Here is a 27,474-nt window from a genome sequence, read left to right as displayed (position 1 = left end):
TGTCTCTGGCCACTAGGTGTCACTCTAGGAAAGAGCATTGTAAAAAAAAATTTTTTAACAAGGCAGTTAAGGCTGCCCACAGTCTTCCTCCATTACCACCAGCATGCAATATGACTAATAAATATTTAAAACACCACAATATTAAGCAATTAAAGTGACTATTTATGAGGAAGAACGGTTGAGAGAACTTTTTAACCTTTAGCGCTTCAGTTTAAAAAGCAAAATATGCAAAGTTGTGTTTACAGAGCAGCGTTCGCTTAACTTGGCTGCAACAGAAAGGTGTGGAGAATCTAGCCATCTTTTTCGTTTAGCCAGATCTGACCCAGATTTCTAAATTTATTGACTGAGGAAAGACCAAGTATGCCAATTCCTCAAAGTACCGCTATAATCATGTAAATTCAGGGCATTCTCTACAAGGGACTGCTCATGCATAAGCCCTGTGGAGTGGGAACCACCTCCTATACGCCACAGCCAAAAAACCAAACCAAATAAGACTGCTTCTGAGCATATGCAGAGTAGTTTCCCTGCAGCAGAAGAATTTTGGATTGAAGGATGTGGGTTTTTAAATGAGTCTCTGGATTGCAAGGAGGCTGTGGTTTATGGCTCTTGTCACAAACTAGATACCAGCCATTAGTAATCTCATGGACGCTAATCATCATGAGTAGCCAATTCTGGTGCATCCTCTGACAATTACCCTCTCCCACATACTGCCCAGCACATGTCTTGCAGCTTTAATGCCAACTGCTCAAGCTAATCCCTGCATCCCCCAAGCAGGACAGGCACCCATGTTCTCCAAGTTGCTAAGCAACCAGTGGGAGGAGCCTCAGGGCATGAGAAGGGTCTGTAGAATGGGAAGAGGCTCATGGCTGCCTGCCACAGATCAGGGAAGCTTAAGACTTGGGGAGCCACACAGTGCCTAGAGATCAGATTTATACAGCTGAGAATTAAAGCTACAGCTGGGACCTGAGGAGCATGATGCTCACACCTGACATTTTAATGAGACATACAGAAATACGCAACCATGCAAATACATCTGCTGTTATATTTGGGGTCTTAGGTACATACCACACTATACTGGAAGAAAACAAAAGTCCTGCTGATTCAACAGCATTTTATACCAGAAATCAGAAAGGATGTTGAGAGCAATCAAGAGGATTTGGACAAAGAGTTTCCTCCTTTCCAGGTTCAGAAATGCAAACCATCCATTACAGCCAAGAATTACAGGTGAATATCAGGCTTCTTCCTTTTGTTGTCAAATGCAGACACAGAGAAAGTTTGCACCAGAAATCCACATGGGCTTGTTTACTTCATATGTGTACTCCCCAGGGTCTATGAGTGATCGCACTGAAGCCCATGTGGTTGATATTGCTCCTACCACAGTACAGAGTAATGTTTTCTCACTGAAGAAGATTCTCTCATGCAGTTAAATCTGTTCCAGAGTCCCCATGTGGTTGCTTGTTTGTGTGCACTAGACAGTCAGGAGACGTTTGGTCTTCCCTCCCCAGCAGCTATTTGGAAGACTTGTTCGCTTGCTGGCTTCTCTCTCTCTTTTTCTATGAGATCTACTACTTGTATTCTTCTCATTAGCGGCTGCTGTAAGTACACCACACATACACAAAATAAAATACAGGAACAGCACTACAGCAGCACCTAGTGACAGGACGCAAGCACTACAACACTAACAAAAACAGAAGCACGTAATAGAGAACTGAAACCAGTTACCACCATAGCAGAAGGCTACTTACAGGTACAATCTTCAGTGCACTTCTGTAGCTTCCAAAGAAAGCTGCTTGAGCCTTCAGGAATGCTCTCGCCACACCATCACCTGTGGTCATAGAGACTTTCTTCAACCTGCTCTTCAGCGCAGAGACCTGGGAACATGCAACAAGAAACCACAGAGTTTATCTTCAAGGAATGCAGTCAGGAGATTCCATGAACCAGGACAATGAACACAGGACTTTTCCTGCAGCCATGGTGATGGCTAAAGAAACTCTGGGAGGGGGAAGAAACATTCTGATCCATGAATACCATACCCCCAGCCGCACTGTTCAAACTACTTGGTTTTGCTATGAATCCTGAAGAAAAAATTACAGCCCATGTGTCAGATGTAGTCATCACCACAAAGAATGGTTTGATGGGTTCAGAACTAAGCTAGCACTTAGCTAGGAGTAACAAACACAAGTCAGGAGACCTTGCCTCTCTGTTTAAGTCGTCTAACCTGCAAAGGTTCTTCACTGAGGACCCTGTTCCACATCTCTGAAACTCTGAAACCCAGAGTGAAAATATCACTCGTTAAGATACAGGGCCTCTGCAGTGTTAGCCCCCAAACTCTGGAATGACTTCTCAAGGAGGGAACCACTTGAGCATATCCCTATTAAGTCTTTTGGAGGAAGTGGCAGTAGAAGTTATCTATTTAGGGGATCATTTAGCCAGCAGAGAAAGGCTGTTGCTTTTCCAGTTTGATCTGCTGCAAATACGTATGCAAGTTTCTTTAACCCTTCACTGCTTCCTTTATACTTTGTTTAGCATTCTGTTTTAGAATTCTGAATAGCTGGAAGCTGTCATGAGCTTTTAAGAGAGGTGAGAGAAAAGTGTCTTAAAAATAAATGAATCTATATCAGAAATACATCAGTTCATTTCAGTATCAGAAGTGCTTTACAACTCTTATGTTGCTGATCCTCACAACATTCCTGCCAAGCCCACCCAGTGGACTTTAGGAGGGTGGGAAATTGATCAGGAGCACAGGCTTCACATGTCTGTATTTAGAAAAATGCAACAGTGTTCAAGTTCGCACACTCTGTGGCTATGATAACAACACAAGAAGAATATAATGAAGACTTCTGATGCACTGCCTCCACCCACATCCCTTTCAGGCATTTCCAGCGCACAGGCTTGAATTCAAAACTGACACATTTTACTGAAAGAGGGGGACCCCCTCCAAAAAGCATCACACCTTTTGGCAACTGCGACAACCTCCATCCTTGAAACAGCCAATTCAAATATCGGCTCTTTCCTTCCTTGCTTCTCAAATGCTCTCACCACCTGTGCATCAGATTATTCCTCACTTAACCTTCACTGCCCTTTCCCTTTCATCCTGGAGGTGTTTAATTGCCTCCGATTCACAGAGCTGCACTTCAGGTGAACACAGACCGAATGGTCTCATTACCATTTACACAAAGAAGTACTCCACAATTGTAACTGAACAAGCACCAACTCACACACCTTCTTCCGCTGACCAAGCCTCACCGCTACCAAAAACGTCCACCGTTACCTGAATGGTGGTGCACCTTTAATCTTCTGGGCACACTCCTGCCAAATGATCACTTATTTCCATGTTCCAAGCTCCTGATAAAATAAGCTGGTTGGCTGAATCCAGTATCTTTTTTTAGACTTTTGCAGTGTACTGATGAGCAACTGCATTTCTTCTTTCCGATAATAATCAGGCAGCAAGTCACCTTTTGCACATTCATTTTCAACTCGCAATGGCCTCATCAGATTTCAAGCATTTTTTTTGCATCTCCTCACCACATCACTTCACTCCCTTCCAACCATCACTACCTTCACACTATTCTCTATTGTTCCAACCATGTTTATTTTCACGCAGGGTCTTTTTTAAAATTAAAAACCAAAACCATTGTGCGTATGCTGCAGTATCTGGGAGAAAGATCTTCCATTGTCTGAGGGGAAAAACCCAAAAGTGCACATCTCAGCAATTGGCTTTAATTAAAAATATACAGAAAGAAGAGGCTGGACAGGCAGCTGATGGCAATAGTGGGGGGAGGGGGCAGCAGAAGAATGAACAAGCATTCCTACTCGCCGTCCACCCAGCGGTTCGAAAGCTTCGGCGAGTAGATAAAATGGGTACCACTCCTTAGAGAGGGTGGGCACACCAAACCCCCTTGTGGGGGAGGTGTTAGCCAGCGAACGGAAGGTTCGGCTCGCAAGATCGAAAGCCTAGAAGATCTCTTCGGCATCAAGAAGCCTGTAATGGGCCGTTCCGGCCAGGCGGTGGCAGTATGGAGCTGCGACCCAAAGAGTCCTGGAAAGGAACAGCTGACGTCATCCAGCCAAGCCAAGCCGAGTGGGAAAAATGCCGTCCGGATCATGTCTGACTTGCAACTGAACAAATCCCCGTCGGCTGCAAAACGTGTGCTATGTAAAGATTATATATGCTGTCCTCCCTTACCCCTATAAAACATTGTTAGTCCCTTGTGAAATGAGTAACTGTAAATTGCTCAGAGCCAGCAGCTCTGCAAGGATTGAGCGATCAATAAATTGAAAGATTATTATTATTATTATTACAACCATACACACTTTTACACTGGAATTGATGATTATGAGCTGCTTCAGAAGCTAATATGGCTTATGTCACTGGCTGGGACTGCTGCAATAACAACCCCCACAAAGAACAGTAGTGCTGACCAAGTGAACCAATGGAATCAGTTCGCTGTGGGATGGCCGGACTCTGCCTTACTGAAGGTCTTCAAGCAGAGGCTGGACATTCATCTGTGAAGAATGCTCTAGAGATTTGGATTTCCTGCACTGAAAGCAGGGGTTGGACGAAATGACCTACAAGACCTCTTCCAACCCTAGGACTTGAAGTGTTCCCATTTCCTAAGAGCAGCTACAGGTCGGGGGGTGCATCCATCCCTCGACAAGTGCTTCAAGGGCTTCTGCCATCATTTTAAAATGTTACGCTATCTTTAGTGTCAAACTCTCTCTCTCCCTCCACAGCTTTTAAAACAGTAGACAGAGACAGCTTTCCTATACCAGCCTTCTTCTGATCTAAACCATAGATTGCCATTTGAATGGAAAACACCCTCAGAATTTCCACTGGAAGGGAAAGATCGTGTTACAGGCAAGCCTTTGCGTGTATGAGGACAACTGTGGGAGGCACTGAGAAGATGCCAGATGTTATACCAAACCAGAATCACTGCTTCCTTCCTTCCTACAGGGGTACTCAGTAAAAGGGCAATTCTGAAATGCTTATGACACCCATACAAGAAGAAGATGGACTATGTATTTACTAGCCAGAAAGGGGAGCAATAGCACAAATAAATCTGTGTCAGAGGCAATAGCAACCTCTCTTCCCCAAAGAGTTTTGTTTCTTAACTGAAAATGAAGCACCAAAATGTTATGTTCTTTGAGGTCTTCTCTGGGTGAACTTGCCTTTTGAGGCATTTGAACTGGTGAAGACTGACCAGGAAAGAGATCTGGAGGCTTTTGGATAGCTTGATTATTTTGATTCAATGTGCAGAAGCAGTGAGAAGGGCAAATTCTATTCTAGAGGTTAGTAGGAAAGGGACAACAAAACAAAACGATCAGTATCATAGTTTCCTTATACAGACCTATGACCACATTTGGAGTACCGTATGCAATTTTGGCTTCATCTTAAAAAGGATATCATAGTACTGGAAAAGGTGCAGGGGAAAAAATAAGAAAAATGATCAAGGGATTGGAGAACCATCTCTACAAGGAAAGGAGTTTGGAGCTTTTCAATTTAGAGAGAAGATGACTAATTGGGATATGACAGAGGAATGTAAAATTATGCACATGGTGGTGAAAGTGGATGATCATTGTTTCCCCCACAGTATTAGAATTTGTAGACAATGGATTATGTTGTTGGGTAGTACATTAATAACAGCCCCTCCAAGGGTACAGAATTTGTGACATTCATTGCATTGGATGTAATGGCCACAAGTTTGTTGGACTGAAAAGGGCATTAGACACATTCATGGAGCATAGGACCACCAATGAATATCAGCCATGAAAATTAAAGGAATGTCCGTTGTTAGAGAGAGCACCCTTCTTATTACCTGTGCTCAGCTTTCCAGGGGCATCTGGTTGGCTACTCTGTGAAACAGGATGCTGGAGTAGACTGGCCATTCGTCTAGAATCAGCATGACTGCTCTTGTGGATATAAGCCAAGCACTACCATCCAAGATTGCAGAAAACCCAAGTTCCATGGAAGCTGATCCTCGCCTTTACAAACCTGGAATATATTTCCAGGGGGTAGCCATGTTGGTCTGCAGTAGAGCAGCTAGATTCGAGTCCAACAGCACCTTAGAGACCAACAAGATTTTGTGGGTATATGCTTTCAAGAGTCAATGCTCCCTTCATCAGATACCTGAAATACACAGTGTTTCCTCGACACTGTACAGGCCTGGCCGTGGGTAATCAGAACATATTTTCCTAGTCCTGGTCTACCATAGCAAAGAGTAAGTCTGGGTGGCAGCTCAGAGTCTCAAGTAAAAGCCACTTCCAGCTCCCGTAACCAAAATCTAGCCTAATCAGCTACACCAGCTCAAGGCTTGGGGCTCACACACATCCTATTCCCTTGCTAATGGTTAATACAGAGAAAGAGGTTCAGGGACTGAAACCCACAGTTCTCAGATGTGTAGAAACTGGCTGGCATGGATCTATAGTGACCAAGGCACACGAATGCTCAGAGGCACTCTTCCCCTTCTCTGCTGATTTCCATGGTACAGAACTGAAGTTCTAATGCTCAGCTCAGACTTCGTTGATTGTACTGACTCACTATGTGTAATCCGCCTGGCATCCCTGTGGGAAAGGTGGACTATAAATAATAAATAAGATTTGGTGAGTCACATTCTTGCTTCAAAAGCTCCTGGCAGAGCTGCTGAAAGAATTCTCTCTGCATTTCAGGGAAAAGCCACATACAAGGAACTAAAGATGGGCATGCCACTCCAAGCTGTTCTGCTTCATGAACGGCAGCGTGTTCTCCTGACTTGGATGGAGGCTGCGTCTCTCCAAAGCGGGCACAGAAGCACACAGCCAATCCTTAGAAGTGTTTTTAAAGAAGATTTTCATACTCTTGGCAGCTCAGGATTAAAGGTCAGATTTAAGCTATCACCATGTTTCGAAATGCAATCTGTGCAGTGCAGCATAATAAAATGGTTCAGTAGAGGTGCTTGTGGAAATTCTTTTAATTAGGTCCAAGGCTTTCTAGTTGTCAACATGAATAAAGCAAGGAAAACACGTTGTCTTGAAAACACAATATCAGAAAAGAAAAAAACTCATAACTCATGCAAGTTAGCTTTTAAAAGGGGAGGGACATTAAGGAAAAAGCACACTTTGTGTTCATATGATCAATTTAGTAAGTTTAAATCATCACAATTTTTTAAAAACACCAAATATTCATGTGTGAGCACAAACTTCATCCTAAGAACATGCTAACAAACTAGAAAAGATGCCTCGCTGAGAATAAAATAATCACATATCCATTAGCTTATTCATAAGGTTTGAAGAAAAATTCGATTTATACCCCATCCTTCATGCAGAGTTTCAGAGCAGTTTACAATCTCCTTCCCTTCTGCCCACAACAGACACCCTGTGAGGTAGGTGGTGCTGAGAGAATTCTGAGAGAACTGCTCTTGAGAGAACAGCTCTGAGAACTGTGACTGACCCAAGGTTACCCAGCTGGCTGCATGTGGAGGAGCAGGGAACTCAGGGGCTGAACTCAGGAGCTCTTGATTTGTGGGATTTTTCTTCCAAAAAAGTGAACAATTCTATGTACAAAGAAGTGTACAATTCTTCCTAAAGCCCAGTTTCCAAAGAGACCCGTAGCCTAAGAAGTGTCTAAGAACGAAGCATGAATTCTGCTCCATCACAGATGCCAATGCTTATAAATGCACAGAGAAAATCTACTAGGTGGTCTTGTTTAATGTTGGTGACTTGAAAAGCATTACGGATATACACTTCACCTGGGGAGGAGGAGGAGGAGGAGGAGGAGGAGACTGGATTTATATCCCACCGTTCACTACCCAAAGGTGTCTCAGAGCGGCTTACAAACTCCTTTCTCTTCCCCTCCCCACAACAGACACCCTGTGAGGTAGGTGGGGCTGAGAGAGCTCTTCACAGAAACTGCTCTTTTTCAAGAACAGCTGTGCCAGAACTATGGCTTGCCCAAGGTCATCCAGCCAGGTGCAAGTGGAGGAGTGGGGAATCAAACCCGGTTCTCCCAGATTAGAGTCCGCGCACTTAACCACTACACCAAAAGGAACCTAACTAGGCCAAAGGACAAACTCCAGCCATCACACCTCTCCTGTCTGATGCAGCTTACTACACTTTGATTTCCAGGGATCCATTCTGGGTGATGTAGATTTTCCAGTGGGAGTTATTTGCATAATATCCATTCCAACTTCTTCAGCATTGTTAATATGCAAACTGCTTTGCAGTCCTACAAGGTTACAAATTCCACCAGGGTATGCAGGTTATACTTTTGCTGAAAAATCAATGCAAAAAATAAATAAATCCTGCAGCCCTTTAAAGACTGCAGATGAATAAAAGCAGTTTTTGTGGGCTACAGCCCACTTCATTAGACCTGGAATATCAACTCCAGATAATGGGGAAAGAGGAACCATTCAAGGGTGGACTCTCCCAACCTGATAAAGGCATCTGCTGTGATGTTGTCAAGGTTAGGTAAATTAATGGATGCAATACATTGTTGAATACACCTCCAACAAAGGTCTATAGCAAGGCAAGAGAGAAAGAAAGAAGCAATGACTCCGTTTCAGATACAAACTCTAGAAGCCACATTGTAATGGCAATCTCAATAGTCTGTGCCCCATCAGAATCCATACAAAGAACATCAAGGCCCATAAATTCCTTTTTACATAGGACATCACACCTCTTGTGAGTCCACAAACCAGTGATCGAGAGATCCTACCAATCTGCACAGCAGCCCTACACAGCAGCACTGGCAGAGACTGTTAGGTAGCCTAGGGGATGGGAAGGGGCTCAAAATAAAGTGGGGAGACAGGTCTTGAAACAGTTTGAAAGAATGTATGAACCAGAGTGGAAGAGAATATTTCTTGTGAATGAAAAGCACATTGGCTACTTTAATACCCAATAGCATTGGTACAGAATGCTCCCACCACCACCAAAAGAAGAAAACTGAGAGATGGGTAAAACTTCTTTTCTAAGTTGCAGAGTGAATTTTAAAGCAGTACAAACAGGAGTCACACTTTTGATTTCAGGTAGATAGGGCAATCATGGCTGTCTGAAGGCAGAATCTCCCCTTCTGAAAGAAGGCCACTGCAATAGTTGAGGCCCTGATCCAAGCGGGACAAGAGAAAACCACAAACAGTGACCAGATCCGAGGGGGGAGGCCAATCTCAGTAAGGTAGGACAGAAACTTTTTCCACTTCCCTTCGTAGGACTTTCGAGTAGATGGCTTACGACAGTTCAACAGAACATGCTTCACCCTGCATCGTAGAGACCTCAAAGGATCTTCCACACTGTGAGCTTGAGATGCGGGGCATCATGGTAGAGCACCAGATCCTCCTGCGCAAGGAGAAGGTCTGGCACCGTCGGAAGATGGATGAAGGAGCCCATGGATAGATGGAGCACTGTGGGAAACCAGTGCTGCCTGGGCCATCATGGGGTCATGAGGATGCAGCGAGGGGCTTCCGTCATTATTTTGTGAAGCACTCTGGTGAGTAGAGGGATCGGTGGGAAGAGGTATAGGTATCTGCGGGACCAGGGGTAAAGGAGACCACCCCCTAGAGATAAGGGATCCATTCCTGCCTTGGAGCAGAATAGGTGACACTTCTTGTTCTGTCATGTTGCAAAGACATCCACGTCTGGATGCCCCCACCTGTCGAATATCGGTTGGAGATACTTTCGGTTGAATTCTCACTCATGGAGAGACGCTCCCCCTATGCGGAGGAAATCTGCAGTTACATTGAGGGAGCCAGGTAGGTGAGCTGCTACCAGGAAAATGCCCCAGGATTGGCATTCGTCCCAAATCTCCAGAGCCAGTCTGCAAAGGCTTCTTGACACTGTGCCGCCCTGGCGATTGACATAACACAAAGCTGTGGTATTGTCCATTAAGATTGCTACCGTCCGATGGCCTATCAGACGTAGGAAGGACCAGAGGGCATACCTGATGGCTAGAAGCTCTAGGAAATTTATATGCTTGTGAGCTACTGAAGTCTCCCAAGCCGCTCCTACACACAGTCTGTTCAGGTGCACTCCTCATCCCCAAAGGGATGCGTCCATTGTGATTGTCATTGACGGGAAGGGAGGGTGAAAGGGTGCCCCTGCCAGTAAATTTTGGGGATTTTCCCACCATTCGAGGGAGGTCAGAACCTGAGGTGGGAGAACGAAGCGCTGAGACTGAGGGTGACATTGAGGCTGGAATATCTTTAGAAACCACAACTGGAGAGGTCTCATGTGCTGTCTGGCAAACACTATCACTGAAGTTGTGGCAGCCATCAGTCCCAAAAGGCATTGGAGTTGCTTCGACAAAGCAGTTGGACAAGGATGATTATGTCCTGGGCCCACCGGGGGGGGGGGGGGGAAGCTCTGCACACTCTGGAGTCCAGGATCGTGCCAATGAATGATCTGGGATGGTTGAAGCACTGACTTCTTGTGATTCACACACAGCTTCAACTCTTTCAGGAATTTCAGGGCAAGGTCAATGTGGCGGAGGAGGGTGGACTCCGAGTCCGCTACCAGTCGTCGATGTACAGGAAGATACGTATCCCCTGAAGACAGAGGTGTGCAGCCACATACCCGGGGGGCAGTGGGTAGCCCGAATGGAAGAGCCTTGTATTGATAATGGTTCCCTCCTACTGCGAAACAGAGGAATCTTCGGTGAGCGTGATGGATTGTAATATGGAAATAAGCAGGGCTTTTTTGGTAGAAAAAGCCCAACAGGAACTCATTAGCATAATAGGCCACACCCAACAGCAGAATCTCATTAGCCTATTAGACCACACCCCTGACAGCACAACTCTTTAGCATATTAGGCCACACCCCATGCCTTCCCTTTGCTTGCCCGTGCGCCCTGTGGCTGCAAGGAGCCCGGGCAAACCGGCCCTTGGACAGGCCAGGGAAGGCACGGAGAGGCATTTAAATGCCTCCCTGATCCTTCCAGGGGCCCCCTGGCCCACCCGCCTCAGAATCTTATCTAGATCCTGTAATACAGTGTCCATCATGGAGCTGAATAAACCTTCACCCTCAAAAGGGAGGTCCTCCACGAAGGCCTTTGTATCTTGTTGCAGTGATGTAGCGTGCAACCCAAGCATGTCGCCGGAGGGCGATGGCAGAGGCAAGCGTTTTAGCCGCAACACTGAGATTATGTTTGGTTGAACTAAGCTGATGTTTGGCCGGGAGCATACCTTCTTTCTGTATACGTCTGGCTTGGTGGTTGAGATCCTCAGGGTGGTCGCAATAAACTCAAGTTAGTTGTTCCCAAAGGGCATACTAATACCTGCCCATACAGGCGGTATACTTGGAAGTTTTAATGCTTAATGCTCCATCAGAGTAAAATTTCCTTCCGAGGGAGTCAAGCTCCTTTCCCTCTTTGTCAGGAGGGGAGGAATGGGTATGTCTGCCCTTAGAAGACGAGTTGACTACTACCGCTTCTTGGACCTTATACATGTGGTCCATCTTGCCACTGGAAATGGGGGTGGATGCCAGGTGGGTCCACAGTGCCTTGGTAGTTTGCAGTAAAACCGAAGTCATGGGCAGGGCCACTGCTGTACAGGTGTCCATCTGGACAATATCAAATACAGAGTCAGTAACGGTAGGCAGGGGCTATACTGTCGACAGAGACAAGGTATTAGCCATGCGCTTTATGAATTCCCCACAGGATTTCAAGTCCTTGGAGGGGAAAATTGGGCCCTTCGGTCACATTCTGTGGTGGAGAGGGACCTGGTGGATGTACTGGACCTTCATCCTCTGAACGCCCGGAGGAATCAGAAGAACCCGAGTGTTCTGAAGGTTCCGAAAACAAAGTTGGGATCTCCGGTGCTGGTCCCAATCCATGGGCATACATGGTGGGAGCCAGGGCATATTGGTTGCCAGAGGGTAGGCTCCACAGAGGTATTGCCACTGACGTTGATCCCAAGGGATCAGAGGAGGGAACCGTCCCGATGGTCAGTCCCGATCGTCGTTCAGAGAACGTCACGGAGAAGCCATCGTCCTGCAGGCTGATCAACAGCTCTCAACACTGGAAGTTCTAGAGACTTGAGTCAAGTCCATATCCTGCTCGGAATCCATGAGCTGGATGGGGCACAGCATAGGTGAGGATGGGGCACCTTGTAGCTGGCCACAGCCCAAGGAGTCAAGCGGGGGTGCTCCAAGAGCGGATACCGGCTCCGACTGTCAATGCGGGGTCGATGGAACCCTGCTAGGGGAGCTCTTTTTGTGTTTCTTATGCTTGACGGGCCTGGAGTCCTTGCCCTCCTGGTGCTTTTTAGCGGGTGTATGGGCTTTGGACTGTGGTACTGCTGCCAAACGTTTCGGCATCGGCCGATCAACCTCGATAGTGGTCAGTGCCGGAGACAGTGCGGCAGTTGATATTGATGCCACTGTTGACATCAAAGCATACCCAGATGTATCTTGAGACAATGCCATTGTCGAGAAGGGCCAATTCTAGCAATGCGGTACATAATCTGGCAGCTCTGTTCTTTCTCGTTTGCCACGAGAACTTAGAACAGTGAGTGCAGGAATCCACTCAATGGGCTTCCCGGAGGCGCAGAAGACTAAGGGAGTGTCTGTCGGGGGGCGGGGGATCTTACTGCCGCACCACAAGCGTCATTTGAAAAAGCCCAACTTTTTGGTCATAGGCCAAGGGGTAGAGGGAGTCTGTTGGGGCAGAGTACTCACTCAGAACGCTAATTAGTCCACAATTTTCCTGTAGATACTCGATAAGAAGAAGTTGGGCCAAAGGGCCGAGGAGGAAAATAAAAAAACTACCAACCAAAGCGGAGAGGTTCCTAACAGCACGGCGGTCAGAAGAAAACGGGCGGGATTGTCGTGCCCCTCCCCTAGTCGTACGCATTGGAGCCCTGCACATGATGGGGGAGAGGGCACGAAAATTCCCTTTTGCTTTCAATTCTACCGATCGGGGTCGGTGCAGGCACACTATATCTCAGAGGTGTGATGCACAGAGACCATGAAGAAGATCTAAGGGTTGCAGACAAAGAGAAAATCCAGATATGAAGAACACTACACAACCAGAGGTCATTTCGGGGGGGATCGCGGGGGATCGCAGTTCCCCCGGGTGAGGTACGGGGAGGCGGGGCACATGATGAAGCCCCGCCCCCTGCTTCCGGCCGCCCCACTTCCGGCCCTCATTCAGCCAGGAGGAGGCAGGAGAAGAGGGAGGGTAAGTTGCTTCCTCCCTGCCTCTCCCCACCCCTGCCTGCCTGGGGCCAGGGAGGGCCTTCGCGGGGCTTCCTTGCACTCCCGCCGGCCTTGCAGGTCCACAGCCGGGCCCCTCATGGGGCTCGGCAGTGGAGCTGCAAGGCCGGCGGCGGCAGCCAGGACCGTTGGGGGCGGGGGTGTGTGGCCTTATGACACACTTCTGGTGATGTCAGGGGGTGTGCCTTATGACACACTTCCGGTTTTGTCAGGGGGTGTGGCATATGCTAATGAGTTATGCTAATGAGTTCCCCTAGCTCTTTTTCTACGAAATGACCCCTATACACAACCATTCTGTGATAAAGATGAAACTGAGAGAAAGTAACTTGTTCATCATCACCCAAAGAACATTATGGCAGAAGAGGGATTTGATCATGGGTCTCCTTAATCCCAAGGGGAATCACCGTTATACCACACTGCCTCCCCCAATCCAGTAGAAATCTACTGCTACAGACTGACTAACCCAGCTACTCATCTTGAGCTATCCCCCAATCCAGCAAACCATGAGGTGCTGAACAAGGAACGTGCTGGTGACAGGAGTCCAATAGCAGATAAGAGACATCCAAATTCCCAGTAGCTCAGAAAGCACCCTCATTTACAGCTTTCCACAGGGCTTGCAACAGCCCTTTTTAAATAATGCTTTTAGATCAACTGTTTCAGACCTTTTTGATGGATAGTGGGTTTTTTTTTACCAGTTATTTAACTTACAATATGATACCACTAGTGTCTTACTGATGTATTTTTGCAGACTCATTTTAAACTGCCTTGAGCACAAGACAAGAAAGGGATTTTTAAATAAATAGGTAGCTTCCAAATGGGATGAGCCGGGGGAGGGGTGTCTTAGGCACACTAGAAGGTATATGGAGACAGTAATGGGATGGATGAGGGTGAATAAACTGAAGCTCAGTCCAGACAAGACTGAGGTGCTGCTGTTTGATGACAAACCCTGTTTGAGGACTCAGGAGTCAGCCTGTCCTGAACAGAGTTGCACAGGTTCACAGGTTGGGGATACTGCTGGATTGTGGCCTATATCTGGAGTCTCCTCTGGGGTATATAGTGCCTTTAATTAGCTTTGTCTGATATGCCAACCATGTCCACTTCTTTCAGTATGATCTGGCCATGGTAACCCATGCTCTCATTACATCCAGGGTAGATGACTTGTAACATGCTTTATGTTGGGTTGCCTTTGAAAATAATCCAGAAACTTTAGCTCATCCAAATGCAACAGCCAGACTGTAGTCAGGGGCAGGACACAGGGACTGGACCCCCCAGTGCTGAAAGGTTTGCACTGGCTGCCCATTTGTATCTGGGCACAATTCAAAGTGCAGGCTCATACCCTTTAAAACCCTATATAGCTTGGGGCCAGGGTGCTTGAAGGACTACTTCTTCCCATATTGTCCAGCCTGCCAATTAAGATACACCTCACAACCCCTGCACTCTATGCTGCTGCTTTCAGAAGTCAGGCAGGTAGCAACCAGAGATAGGACTTTTTCAGAAGTGGCACATCACTTATGTAAGGCTCACTTGGCACCTCAATTGATTTCGTTTAGGTGCCAGGACAAAATGTGTTTTGTTCACCCAGGCTTTTGATTAAGGGTTGACTTTCTTGAACGCCGTTTTAGTCTGGAAACTATTATAAGCTGATATTAGTCTGTTTTTATGGTCTATGTGGGCTGGGTTTTTTTAATGCTGGATTTTAATTAATATCTTAATGTTTTGTTTTTATTGTTTTTATTTCGTAAGCCACCTTGGGTAGGTTCCTGGATAAATCAATCAATAAATCCCTATGCTTCACCGGGTGTGTGTGTGTGTGCAATGGATCAGCTTTAAACATATTTGTACAGCCAGAAACATATCACCCACGCTGGGTTCCAAACACACGAAACACGCAAAACTGACGAACTCCGTACAAACACAACAAGCAGGGCAGCTGCTCTGTAATGGTCAGACCATAATAGGGAACCATCTTAAGCAGAAGAGAAAGCTTTGTTATCCAGGTACCAAAGTAATATAAATGGGGGAAAGGATATATCAGGAAACATTAATTGCTAAAAGCAAGAGGATGCTAGTTAAAGCTTTGTTACAGACAATATTAAACCCAGCTGTGTTTACGAAACAGCTTGGGGGGGGGCCCTAAACCATGCACATTTTTGTTGTGAGCCAGGCTGGTTAATTGAATTTGCTGGCAGCACTTCCTCTGTGACGCTACAAAACATCCTTCAAAATAAAAATGTAGCTTTTAAGCAGAACAGCAGAAAACTGAATCAAGAAGCTTTAACTAGCAAAATGCAGCTCTTTTTCGTTATAAAAGGAAATAACAAACGGAAGGAAGTCTCTTAAAATTTATGACATTCCAAGGCTTTCAGTTTTGGGTTTATTTGGCGAGGTCTCTTCTGATGTTCCACTGCCCGCTCACAATGGCTCCTTTCATGAAAGCCCATAAAATCAAATATTATACTTGATTGTTGACAAATCATATCCCCATGCGTAAGGCCTGGGACTCCCTGAATCTAGCCCTTCTGCACATAATTCTATCCATTTTACAAGTATGTTCTATAGAAAGTGAGAGAGACACGGATTAGCAGGTCCTTCACTACATGCAAAAAGGCTGGGAAAATGAAAATTAATTTTGTTATGTTGAAGATGGACCTTAAGGCAAGTCACAACATTCCACAGAATGGGATGCTCCAGGAATAAAAGGATCAGAATGGTCAAGCACTTTAATATAATCACTAGTGACTAAGAGCATGAATCAAAAGTCCCCAGATTCAAAGCTCAGCCCCAAGCTTGCTGTCTTCAGGAAAGCTGCACTCCTTCTGCCTTGGTCCTTCACATAAGAATCATTAATAATAGTTTGCCTCATGAGGATTGCCAAGCAAGACGTACACAAAGGCTTTGAGCTGTGCCAGTCATCAGCTACACTAATGAATGAATATCTGCTGCAGCAGTCCACTAAGGGCTCGATTACTGCTCTACAGAAAACATCTGTTATGGAATCAACTGGGAAATTTTTATTGTGTTGTCCTTTAACATTCTCTGGACATGGCACTTCCTTTCACCCAGAATGAAGGAGCAGCAATGGCAACTATGCTTCCCATGGAGAAACACCAGTGGCCTGACCCCAACATAGAGGGCCATTGCACCTTTTATCAAGACACAAGAGAAAGCACAAATAAGGGAGGTTGTATCCCATCACTGCTTAGTGCCTAGTTTTGAGAAATGAGAACATGCAATTATATGAATCCAAAAAGAAGGACCCTGATGACTGTTAATCTTAGAGTCTTCTTCATGTCCTTCAGCCCAAGGCTGGGGGAGATTTCAAACATCACATTCTAAACTTTTGGGCCATCAGCAGAAGATCCAAACCAGTTATACTTACCACATCATTTGGAAGGCTCTGAAGATCATCAAAAGGTGTTTCCAGTGTGTTAGTGTCAACATTAAGAATGACGACATCTTCTACGGCCATGTTTCTAACCTTCTGAAACAACAAAGTTAGAGGAAAACATAAGAACACAAGTAGAAGTCTGCTAGACCAAACCAATGCTCCACTAGTCCAGCATCCTCTTTCCTACAGTGGCTTACCAGATGATCTTAGGAAGCCCAGTAACCAGGGGTCATTTCGTAGAAAAAGAGCTAGGGGAACTCATTAGCATAACTCATTAGCATATGCCACACCCCCTGACATCAGGGGCCCGGCGGTGGACCTGCAAGGCCAACGAGAGTGCGAGGAAGCCCCGCCAAGGCCCTCCCTGGCCCCAGGCAGGCAGGGGTGGGGAGAGGCGGGGAGGAAGCAACTTACCCTCCCTCTTCTCCTGCCTCCTCCTGGCTGAATGAGGGCTGGAAGCGGGGCGGCCGGAAGCAGGGGGCGGGGCTTCGTCATGTGCCCTGCCCCCCTGCACCTCACCCGGGGGAACTGAGTTCCCCACGTTCCCCCCCGAAATGACCTCTGCCAGTAACAAGGTGAGAAGGCAATAGCCCATCCCTGCTGTTGCCTTCCAGAACCTGGTACTCAAAGAGAGACAAGCTCTGAGCACACAGAAGTTCCAGTTTATTAGCTCTCGATGGACCCAGCCTCCATGAATTTGTCTAATTCTTTTTAAAGCATTCTGTGTTAGCAATTATTCCCACAAGCTGTGGCAGTAAATCCCTTAAATTTATTAGGCACTGTGTGAAGAAGTCCTCCTTTTTGATTGTCCTGAATGGGCTGCTCATCAATGTCACTGAATCACCCCAAGTTCTCATTTCATGGAAGCACAAGAAAGTTCTCCTTATCCACTTTCTTTACTCCGTGTCTAACTATATAAGCCTTTATGATGCCCTCCCCAGTAATCTTTAAAAACAAACTGAAAAGCTCCTTTAGGCTTTCCAGACAGGGAAAACATTCTGATCTCTCAATCCTTTTGTATTTGCCCCTTCTGCATTTTTTTTCAACCCTGTAATATATTTTTTGAGATGAGGGAACCACAACTGTACATAGCATTTCAGACTGGCTACATAGAGACACTGCACTGGCTGTTTTATTTTCAGTTCATTTGTTTATTTACAAAATTTATTTCTGCCCTTACAAGGGCTGCCAAGGTAGCCAACAATTTAAAACATAGACGATAAAATTATATTATAAAACCATTAAAATCAATCCCCCTTCCAAACATACATCATTAAAACAGCTTTAAAGAGTTCTAAAAGGGTTAAAATATCACAAAACTGTTAAAATATATAAAAAGCATAAAAACATTGGTTAGAAAGGAGGGATCATTGACGGAATGCCAAACAAAACAGAAGTCTTCACCCACTGGTAGAAGATGGAAAAAGTAGGGCATAGATGAATCGCCCTGGGAATGAAGTTCCAGAGTTTTGGTGCCATGACGCAGGAGGCCCTTTCTCAGGTTGCCACCCACCTAATCTCAGAAGATGGGGGCATTTGAAGCAGGGCCTCTGAAGATGACCATAATGGCTGGGCCAGTTCCTAATAAAGGCACAGAATTTGTCATTACTATTATACAGTGAGTAAATGTTTTCATGGTGCTATCCATCATTCCAAGATTTCTTTCCTGATCAGGCACTCCCTGTTCAGACACAAACAGTGTAAATGAGATCTACAAGGAAAACATGTTTACACGCCCCACATGTCCTGGCCTCTGTATAATATCTGAGTTTTTATTCAGCTCCTGCTAAAAGTTGAGATGAAATCTGGTCCCTCTCTTTCCTCCTACCAACTGCCTCAAACTTTTACATCGTACCTTCCAAACCCATAGGACATTTCCAGCATCTTTGCAAGAGAAGCTTCCTGCTTCTGCTAGCTGTATCTAGGAAGGAATGACTGGCTCCTTCCATCCCCCCAGGCTTAATGCTCCTCTGCAGAGAAGGCAGCTGGAAGGGTACCAGTTCCCTGCTCCATGACTAGCCTGCAGAACACCAGTCAACTGGTATCAGCATGGAGCTACAAAGGTTCATCAGGTCAGGATGGACTGTGGCTCCCCCCCCCCAAGCCAATGACAACTCAACATGCAACATAAGTGTAGTGTTAGAGATTTTAACTCCACACCAAATAAAATTACAACTCCTTCAGAGGCCAACTTGTATTACAGTGTGTGTGTTTTCATCTCTGCAAAGTCAAGTCATTGGAAAGCACAAAGCCTTCTTTCCAAGTCCCTCTTTTTCAAAGAAAACGCCTCAGGAACAAACCAAGCAGTGACATTACAAAGACTACCAAACATATTGCCAGGATCCCAAGTTGTTTCACAAACTACAACTTTCATGTCATTCAACAGAACCCAGCATCTAAGAGCAGACAGTTTTCAGGCAATGATGAGACACTTGCTAAACAGAGGGGATGGGAGGTTTAAGATTTTCACTTTAGAATGTCGTAACTTGAAAGGGTGATTCTTCCCTTGCAATCAGAGCAGCAGCCTTTGAGAAACGGAAAGGACCCTCCCTCCACAACTCCAGGAACCAAAAGGTCATTTGTTCAGCACATATCTGATAGACCTGAAGCAGAGCTCAGGAGTCTTGCTTCTTTGGGGAGCCAGGAAGCAGCAGAGCAACTGACTGGCTCCTTCCTGCCTCTGAAAATTAAAAAAAGAATCTCAGTTACACCCAGAGGAGTCAACAGGCCTAACAAAAGGTCTTCAGGTAAAGCTTTAACCGAAGCCAGAAGTTGGTCAAAAGGGCTCAGAGGACTAGCCAGGAAGGAGGCCCAGGCACACTGTCTAGAGGAAGCTCTTGCTCTCACAAAATTCACTGTGGACACCCCAACACTGTCGCCACAGTCACAGATTTTGAAAGCAATTCAGAACCAATGCTTCTGGATTACATGCAACAAGACGCACAGCCTAAGTAGCAGACAAAGACTTTTTGGTGTCTGGAAAAGGAAATAAAAAATGACACCTTGACATATGACTTGATTGCTTTAATTGGAAATGCTAGGGACTGAACTTGGAACCCACTGAATAAAACACACATTCAGATATGGCACTTTAGCCATCTTATCTTGAATCATGCCATTGGTCCTTCTACTAGGCTTGTCATTCCCCCACTGGGAACGGGGGTTTGCCCACTTTTAGGGGCCAGATCCAGCCAGCAGGGGAACCCTGCCCCCAAAGTGCTGTGTTCGTGCCAACGTGCCTGGCACAATGACATCATCTGGAGGTGACATCATCGTGCCGGGCACATTGAGAGAGGAAGCTCTATTGTCAGGGGAAAACTCTATGGTTTCCCCTCAAACGATAGAGGCCTCACTCACAACATGCCCTGAGCGATGATGTCACTTCCAGGTGACATCATCGTGGTGCACGTGCAAAACGTTTACACCAAAGATATCCCAGACGAAGAACACACACACCCCCGCCGCCAGCAGCCAGGTAAGATCTGGCAAGTGGCAACTCTACCTTCTACCCCAGAAATGTCTATTCTTGGCTGTTTTCTAGTGATTACCTATTAAAGTAACAGGGTTCGCCCACTCCTTTGTATCTTGAATACAAAGGAAGCAGGCCTTGGTTTCAGAGAAAGAAAAGTGTTTCCCAGTCCTACTAACCTAAGATCCTTTAACTGAAGATGCAAAGTATGTGCTCTACAATGCAGTCACAGTCCCTCCTAGCAAGAAATTGCCCTATACTAAACCAGATCATTGGTTCATCTAATCCAAGTATTAACCTGCCTGGCAACAGCTCTCCCAAGGTCATCTGTAGAGAATGATCATTCCCAGTTCCTGCAAGCTGAAAATGCAAGGGACTGAACATGGCATCTTTTGCATGCAAAGTAGAAGGTTTTCCATTGAACCCCAGCACTGATATGTTGGTGGAAGAAGGTAGAATGTACCCTCAAGTGTCCACTTTGGCAGAGTGGAAAAAGAGGCATCCCCTTCAAAGGGATTGCAGCATATACCCTTTACATCTTCCTGTGCCATTTTTAAGAGAAGTGGCATGTCATAGAAAGCCCAGTTCAACAAGTATCATAAATCCATTCTATGTGGTTTCTCACAGACATAGATAAATAAGGAATATAGCAACAAGAAGCTTCTTCTTGAGGGTAAAAACACTTTAAAATAGCCCCTTGAGTTGCGGAAATCCCTTAGCTTTTTGAACAAATGTCAGCAGGGAGTCCTAAGCACAGTGCCTGCAAACAATCAGCAGGTGCTGTGTTTTGCCCTGTTCATGAGCAGCAGCTTAGAATTTCTTTCATGAAATTTCATGAGGACATTCTCTCATTCACATCTACCCCTCAAAAATGGGATATTGCAAAGCAACAGCAGCAAAGAGTTAATGGAGATGAGGCTTTCCCCCCGCCTATTAGTAAGAGTTCCACATATAATCATACGCAAACATGTCTGTCATAAAGTATATGAATTACTATTTATGGCTGACTTGTTTTTTGCAATTCCAGCTGCCTGCAAAACAGGCTCTGCTACAACTGTGTCGGCAATTCAGCCACTTGCAGGCTGGTGATCCACTGCTTGGGAGTCTTTATTCCTATTTAGCATTAATCATTATCACTGACTAGAGTGATCCCCCCCCCCCATCAAATGAAAAATATTATTTGCTGTAAACCAAAGAGGTCCAAGTCCAGTTGACAGTGCTACTTGTTTGGACCTGGCTGCAATCCAAATCACTATACTCACGCCAATGGACATGTGGCCAGACTCACACATCCAGTTTAGTGGAGAGGGTGACACCAGAGAGACAGAGAAAATGCTCTTCCCACTTAGGAGGGGGGCACTTCACCCATCCTTTGGAGCCTCTACAAGGAAATCACTGAGCAGGGCAACTTAAATGAGGTTTTGTCAACATGCACATTTATTTAAGTCAGGGAATTATCAGCCTGTTTTTGATACAAAAAGGATGAAACAGTATGAAAGGTATGAAATAGTGCACAGTAATCACGAATTACTGCTGGAAGGAAAGGTCCTCTTTTATCTCTGTCCTTTTAATTCCCGGTTACAGGAAGGACCAACCAAACAAGATATGACATTGGGGATTCAAGAGTGGTTCCCCCAACTTGCAACTTAAAATGTAGTTGCAACCCATCCCCAGCTGTTATTAGCCCTAACTGGGGGGGAGGGGCTTGTCTTTGAAGAAGCAAGATCTGGCCATAGTTCGACATGCTCTGATCACATACAGGCCAAATTACTGCAAAATGCTCTACATGGTGCTGCTTGGACATGTCATTTGGTGCAAAATGCAGTGCTAGGGCTGCTTGCTGGCATAAAATTAAGAGTAGTCATCATGTCATCCTTAAAAGATACATATTGACTGCCATTTTGTCTCCAGGCACAAGCCACAGTGCTGCTCATTATTTATAAAGCTTTAAATGGACTGGGGCAGAGTTAGGTCACTCACTCCCATCAGGAGGATGCCCATTTGGTAAGATCAGTTTCCGAAGTCCTGCTCTGTGTGCCCTCACCAGCATCAGTAAGGTGATGCGCCCAACACTACACTCCCTCCCTCCGTCCCTCCCTCCCTCACACACAGCAATTTTCTATGAAATAACAACAACTTAAAAAACAGTTCCCAGGCTATGGGTTGATTTTGATTATTTTGTATGTAAGGGTGTGTTTTTTTCTGGGCTGCTGCTCTGTTTATCACCGCATGATCCTCAGTACAATGCTACGTTTTGAAAAATGGTCTCCATTATTAGTTGTATGGTTATACTGCAGTCCTTGGGGCCTTTTCATGACATACTCAGAAAGCAAGAGTGTATCTGTTCCCACAAGAAGCATGCAATTTTGGCTTCTTTGCAGTGGACTGTTAATATTTGCAGACTATTAACCTAAAGGACACAGCAGTGTGACATACAGAAGTGGGGGGGGGGGGGGGGGGGGAGCGGATATAGTGTTTTATTATTTCATGCCCCAAACACAGCAGCAAGGAGGACTTAATGAAACTGACTTCAGATTTACAATCTGAAATAGCTACTCAACAGACCAAGGCGGTTAAGTTCAGAGTGCCCTTCGACCCCTGAACCCTTTGATCCACACCCAGCAGGTGGCCTATGACCCCCTCCTGTGCATCTTCCCGTCTTCCGCCAGCCGAGTAACCTTGATGTGCAGAAGCCCTGATCCTACACAGGTGATGCCCAAACTCCTTATCACTGGCAGCTGCCGCTAGCTTTACCAAACAAACTTCTCTAACACTGAAAGGCTTCAAGACAAGAGCAGAAAGAGGTTTCCTCTGCTGCTGAACTGCCAGACAATATCAACACACAGAAACCCTCCAATCAAAAGAAAACATCCCATGTGTTTCCTCTTTGACATTATGATGAACTCCCAATTGTATTATCCATGATGAATTTCTAACAGAATGGCTTAAAGTATACAGGGCACCTCCAAAACTGCCTGAAGCCGACTTATACAGTCAAATCTTTAGTCTATTATAGCCAGTAGTGACTAGTAAACTGGCAACAATTCTTCAGGGTGTCAAGTAAACGTCTACTTGAGAAATGACTGGAAGATGCCAGAATTTCAGACTTGAACTTCTGGCATACAAAGTAGCCAGTATGGTGTAGTGGTCAGAATGTTGGGCTAGAATATGGAAGGCCCAGGTTTGCATCCCCACTGCCATGGAAGCTTGCTAGATGACCTTTGTCCAATCGCACACACACACACTGCCTAGCCTACTTCACAAAGTTGTTCTGAGGATAAAATGAGGAAGAGAAAAATGATGTAAACTGCTCTGGGTCCCCTAATGGAGGGAGATTGGCAGGGTTTAAATGAAATGAAATTATCTAAAAGCTCAAGCTACAAGTAGAAACACAATTATGTCAATTTTTGCTCATATAGATATGAAGGACTATTGTTTCATCTAATACTGTATTATATCCTTCAACTGGCAGAGGCTTCCCAGGATTTAAGGCAGAGGGAGTCCCCCACCCCCACCCCAGTTCTTTTAATAGGATATGCTCTCACCCTGTCATATTCTTTAAGAACAGTTGAAAGCATCCTCTTGACTTCTGCAAGGGGTGTTTCCATGGAACATCATTTTCTCCACATTTCTCAACATTTTCTGGAGTGGGGCACAAGTACCCAAACATGACAAAAGGTGTGCCCACAAGACACTAACACTGAACCACCTCTGATTACTTTCAGCCAGCAGCCAGCCAATGAAGCAGACTCAGAGATGGTCTGAAGGTACCTAAAGGAGTAACGTGTCTGAGGCTAAACAGGTGTAATCCCAGGCAAAACCTGGATGGGGGTCCAGGTGGCAGCTCCACATATGCTGGTCTGAGCCCCTTCAAAGGGTGGCAAGATAGAAAACACAAGTAATTTATGAAAATAGATGGTAACTAATGTCTTGACTCGTGTGCTCCCCACCCCCAAATAACTGATGCCTTGTCATAACCATGGACCTGAAGGGATTCACGCTTTGGCCAACAAGCTGCAAACAGGCAATCCAGTTTGAGAGGAGAATATTTATCTTATCTCTCGGCTATTTATCAGTGCTAAACACTTATTCTTCCCTAATATGAATTCAATTAGTGCCACAAAGGGCATTCTATTATTCATGCAGGAGAAGGCAACCTTGCCTACACGGCAGCTTACCAACTTTCCTCCTCCTTTGAAGTTGCTTTATGGATGGCTTAAATAGGAGTCTTATACGGAATGACTGACTAGGCGATGAGAGAAGCCCTGGAGAATAAAGGGTGGTACAAAGTCCATAGATTCTGCCTTTTGGAAGGCTTGTAAATCAGAAACAGGCCCTCTGACCAAAAACAGGGATTACTTTATCTCAAAGGAGAGCCTTTCAGTCAGAGCAAATTACATGCAACAACCTACGGATGTGTTTGCTATTTTAACCCTCAAAGATACTTTGTCAGTTTGCATTAATAAGTTAGGCACTGCTTCTTTATCAGCCCCAAATAATTCTAGGAATTAAACTCAATTCTATGTATTTCTGATACCATTATGTACTTTTTTATTCTGAAGTGGCTACCAACACTCAAAAAATAATAATGATCACAGTATAAGTACCAACAAACTTAAAATATAAACACTGCAAGAACAATACTAAGTCTAAGCATAAAACTCAGAGACCAGAATAAAATGAAAATAATTACAACACTTTAAACAATTCAAAGTAAAAAGCAGCATTATCAGTACTACCTTAAAATAACTAGGATGCAGATATAGAAGGGAGAGATGGTGGGGAAAGCACTAATATCATTTGACACATCCACAAGATCCAGCCGAATATCTCTAGTTACAATAACTAAGCATGGACTTCCCATGTTTAGAAGCGCTCTCTCTCTCTCTCTCCAGCTGACAGACCCATTGCCCTGCTTGGCATTTTCTCACCACTATATCTGACAGTTATTGGAGGCAGAATACTAGGCTAGATGCACCTAAGTCTATCCCCCTTGTGGCACCTCTTAAGTTTCAGGTTTCAGGGAAAGGAGGTGACAGGTCATCATGTGCTTAAGAAATTTCTAAGAAAACAAAATGTGGTTTAGAGAACAGTCTGACAGCACCTGATGTTCAACCTTTGCTTTGTTAACTGGCCGTTTTCCAGTTATTATTTTTATCATGCCTTCTATTCTTCTAAATTGACTTTATAAGCTTGTAGTTTTATTTATTTCACACAAATTAACAAGGAAGATTACAGCTTACTGCTCTCTAAATCAGTTACAACTACACAATTATTTAGACCCCAATGCTAGACCCTGTACAACAGAGCTGGAAAAGCACACAGCTAAACTACTGTTGGCTAAAACAAGGGGGAGACTACATGCTACGACAGAAATGCAGCGTTTACAGGCGTCTGTAAAGACTCACAAACACGGCTGGATTTCCTTCACTGAAGGAGGGGGGCAGGAGCAATAAACAATGTGAAAGGCAAGAAAACAATAAAGTGGGGGGGAGAGAGAGAGAGAGAGAATAAGATTCTCTGGCTTTAACTCAATCCTGTTGAAAAGAGAGAGAATGAGAATTACAGCAACTCTCCATAGCTCATGACTGAGTCAAGCCCAGGGTAGTATCCTGTTGCCCATTTCCCTGCCTGAGAGATGACTACCACCTGGCCTTCCACTGTTCCCCAAGTCTAGGTTGACTGAGAGCTTGTGAAGAGGAATGGCAGAGGAAAGAAGTAGGGGAATGTCTTATACTACTTTCTATATGCAGATGGCTACAAGACCTGCTGAAGGTGGCTCAAAATGTAAAAATAACATAATACAATCATAAACACAAGACCATGAGAATTATCAGTTTTAAAGCAACCAATAAAATGGGGCAAGAACCCATCAGGGGCATAAACCAAGCATAAAACATTCTGCAGCCTGAAATATTACATATAAAACAACCCCGATACTAGAAAAAGACTATAAAAGCAACTGCTGAAGTAACGGAAACTTTCATTTAAAAGTCTGGATAAAGATAAATGTTTTGGCCTGGTGCATGAAGGACAATAAAGTAGAGGAAGGGTATTTCACAGGCAATGTACCACCACTGAAAAGGCCCCATCTCTGGCTACAGCATGGAGGCCAGATCAACTGGAAAACTGGACAGTACACAAGGAGGCAGTCCTTCAAGTACCCTGGACTCAAGCCAAAGTACATAAAGGTACAAACCAGCACACTGAATTGTGCCCAGAAACAAATGGATAGCCAGTGCAGCTCACTCAGCACAAAGGTGATATGATCCTACTACCCAGAGCCACTGACAATAGTCTGGCTGCCACATTTTGGACCACTTGCAGTTTCTGGACTGTTTTCAAAGGCAGCCCCCACATGAAGTGCATTATAGTATAACCTGGATGAAATAAGAGCATGCATCACTGTGGCCATATCACGTTTTCAAGGGACAGCCATAGCAAGCGTATCTGCTGAAGTTGATGAAGGGTGCTATGTGCCCGCAAGGAAATGAGCCTCCAACCCTAGGCAAGAATCCAACAGCACTTCCTCACTACAAACCTACTCCTTCAAGGGGAAGGCAACCCCCCTCTAGGACAGACTGACTCCTTAATCCTCTTTGTCATTAAGCAGCACCTCAGTCTTGTCTGGACTGAGTTGCAGTTTATTGGCCCTCACTTTCTCCAAGCAGTTATTCAGTTATTCACAGATTCACCTGACTCACCTCTTAGGGAGCAAGTTTTCCTCCACTTGTTTTCTTCCACCTGTGGCTCTATCTATCCTGCTCTTTCATCAACCCAAACTCCTAAGTAAACCAAGGAGCATTCTGTGGTCTCCAAGAGGGAAAAGATGCTCCAGTGTGATCCAGCTGGGTCATCCCCACATTCACAGGCTGACAGAAGCGCCAGACTTGCTGACCAGAAAAATCCCCAAAACACCAAGAAACCCTCCAGATCCATCAGTTTCATGGACCATCCTGACCAGCCCCTCACTTTTGGTGAGGTTCTCAGTGTCTGTGATTCTAACCAATACCAGTCCATGACAAGGGCAGAGTGGAAAATTTCTCCATTATCAAGCCATGCATTTTGTTCCTGGGTAGTCAAGTCAATCCTGTGTGAGGAAACCAGAATATTCTGGGACAGCCTCATGACCAGGGGTCGTTTCGTAGAAAAAGAGCTAGGGGAACTCATTAGCATATGCCACACCCCCTGACATCACCGGAAGTGTGTCATAAGGCCACACACCCCACCCCCAATGGTCCCGGCCGCCACCGCCGGCCTTGCAGGTCCGGCAGTGGAGCTGCAAGGCCGGCGGGAGTGCAAGGAAGCCCCGCGAAAGCCCTCCCTGGCCCCAGGCAGGCAGGGGTGGGGAGAGGCAGGGAGGAAGCAACTTACCCTCCCTCTTCTCCTGCCTCCTCCTGGCTGAATAAGGGCCGGAAGCGGGGCGGCCGGAAGCAGGGGC

General features: G+C 45.4%; 1 protein-coding gene across 1 annotated transcript in view; it reads right to left on the bottom strand.

Annotated features, from left to right (window-relative positions):
- The window catches only part of DENND1A (DENN/MADD domain containing 1A), a 341,344-nt gene that overhangs the window by 69,128 nt on the left and 244,742 nt on the right, over nucleotides 1–27,474 (bottom strand). The window contains 2 exon segments of the mRNA XM_015418453.1: nucleotides 1,746–1,871; nucleotides 16,556–16,657. Of these exon segments, the coding sequence (XP_015273939.1) occupies nucleotides 1,746–1,871; nucleotides 16,556–16,657 (228 nt within the window).

Source organism: Gekko japonicus, unplaced genomic scaffold (genome assembly GCF_001447785.1).
Source record: "Gekko japonicus isolate JY-2015 unplaced genomic scaffold, Gekko_japonicus_V1.1 scaffold127, whole genome shotgun sequence".
In the NCBI taxonomy this organism is placed as follows: Eukaryota; Metazoa; Chordata; class Lepidosauria; order Squamata; family Gekkonidae; genus Gekko; species Gekko japonicus.
This window is presented reverse-complemented; position numbering and strand designations above follow the sequence as displayed.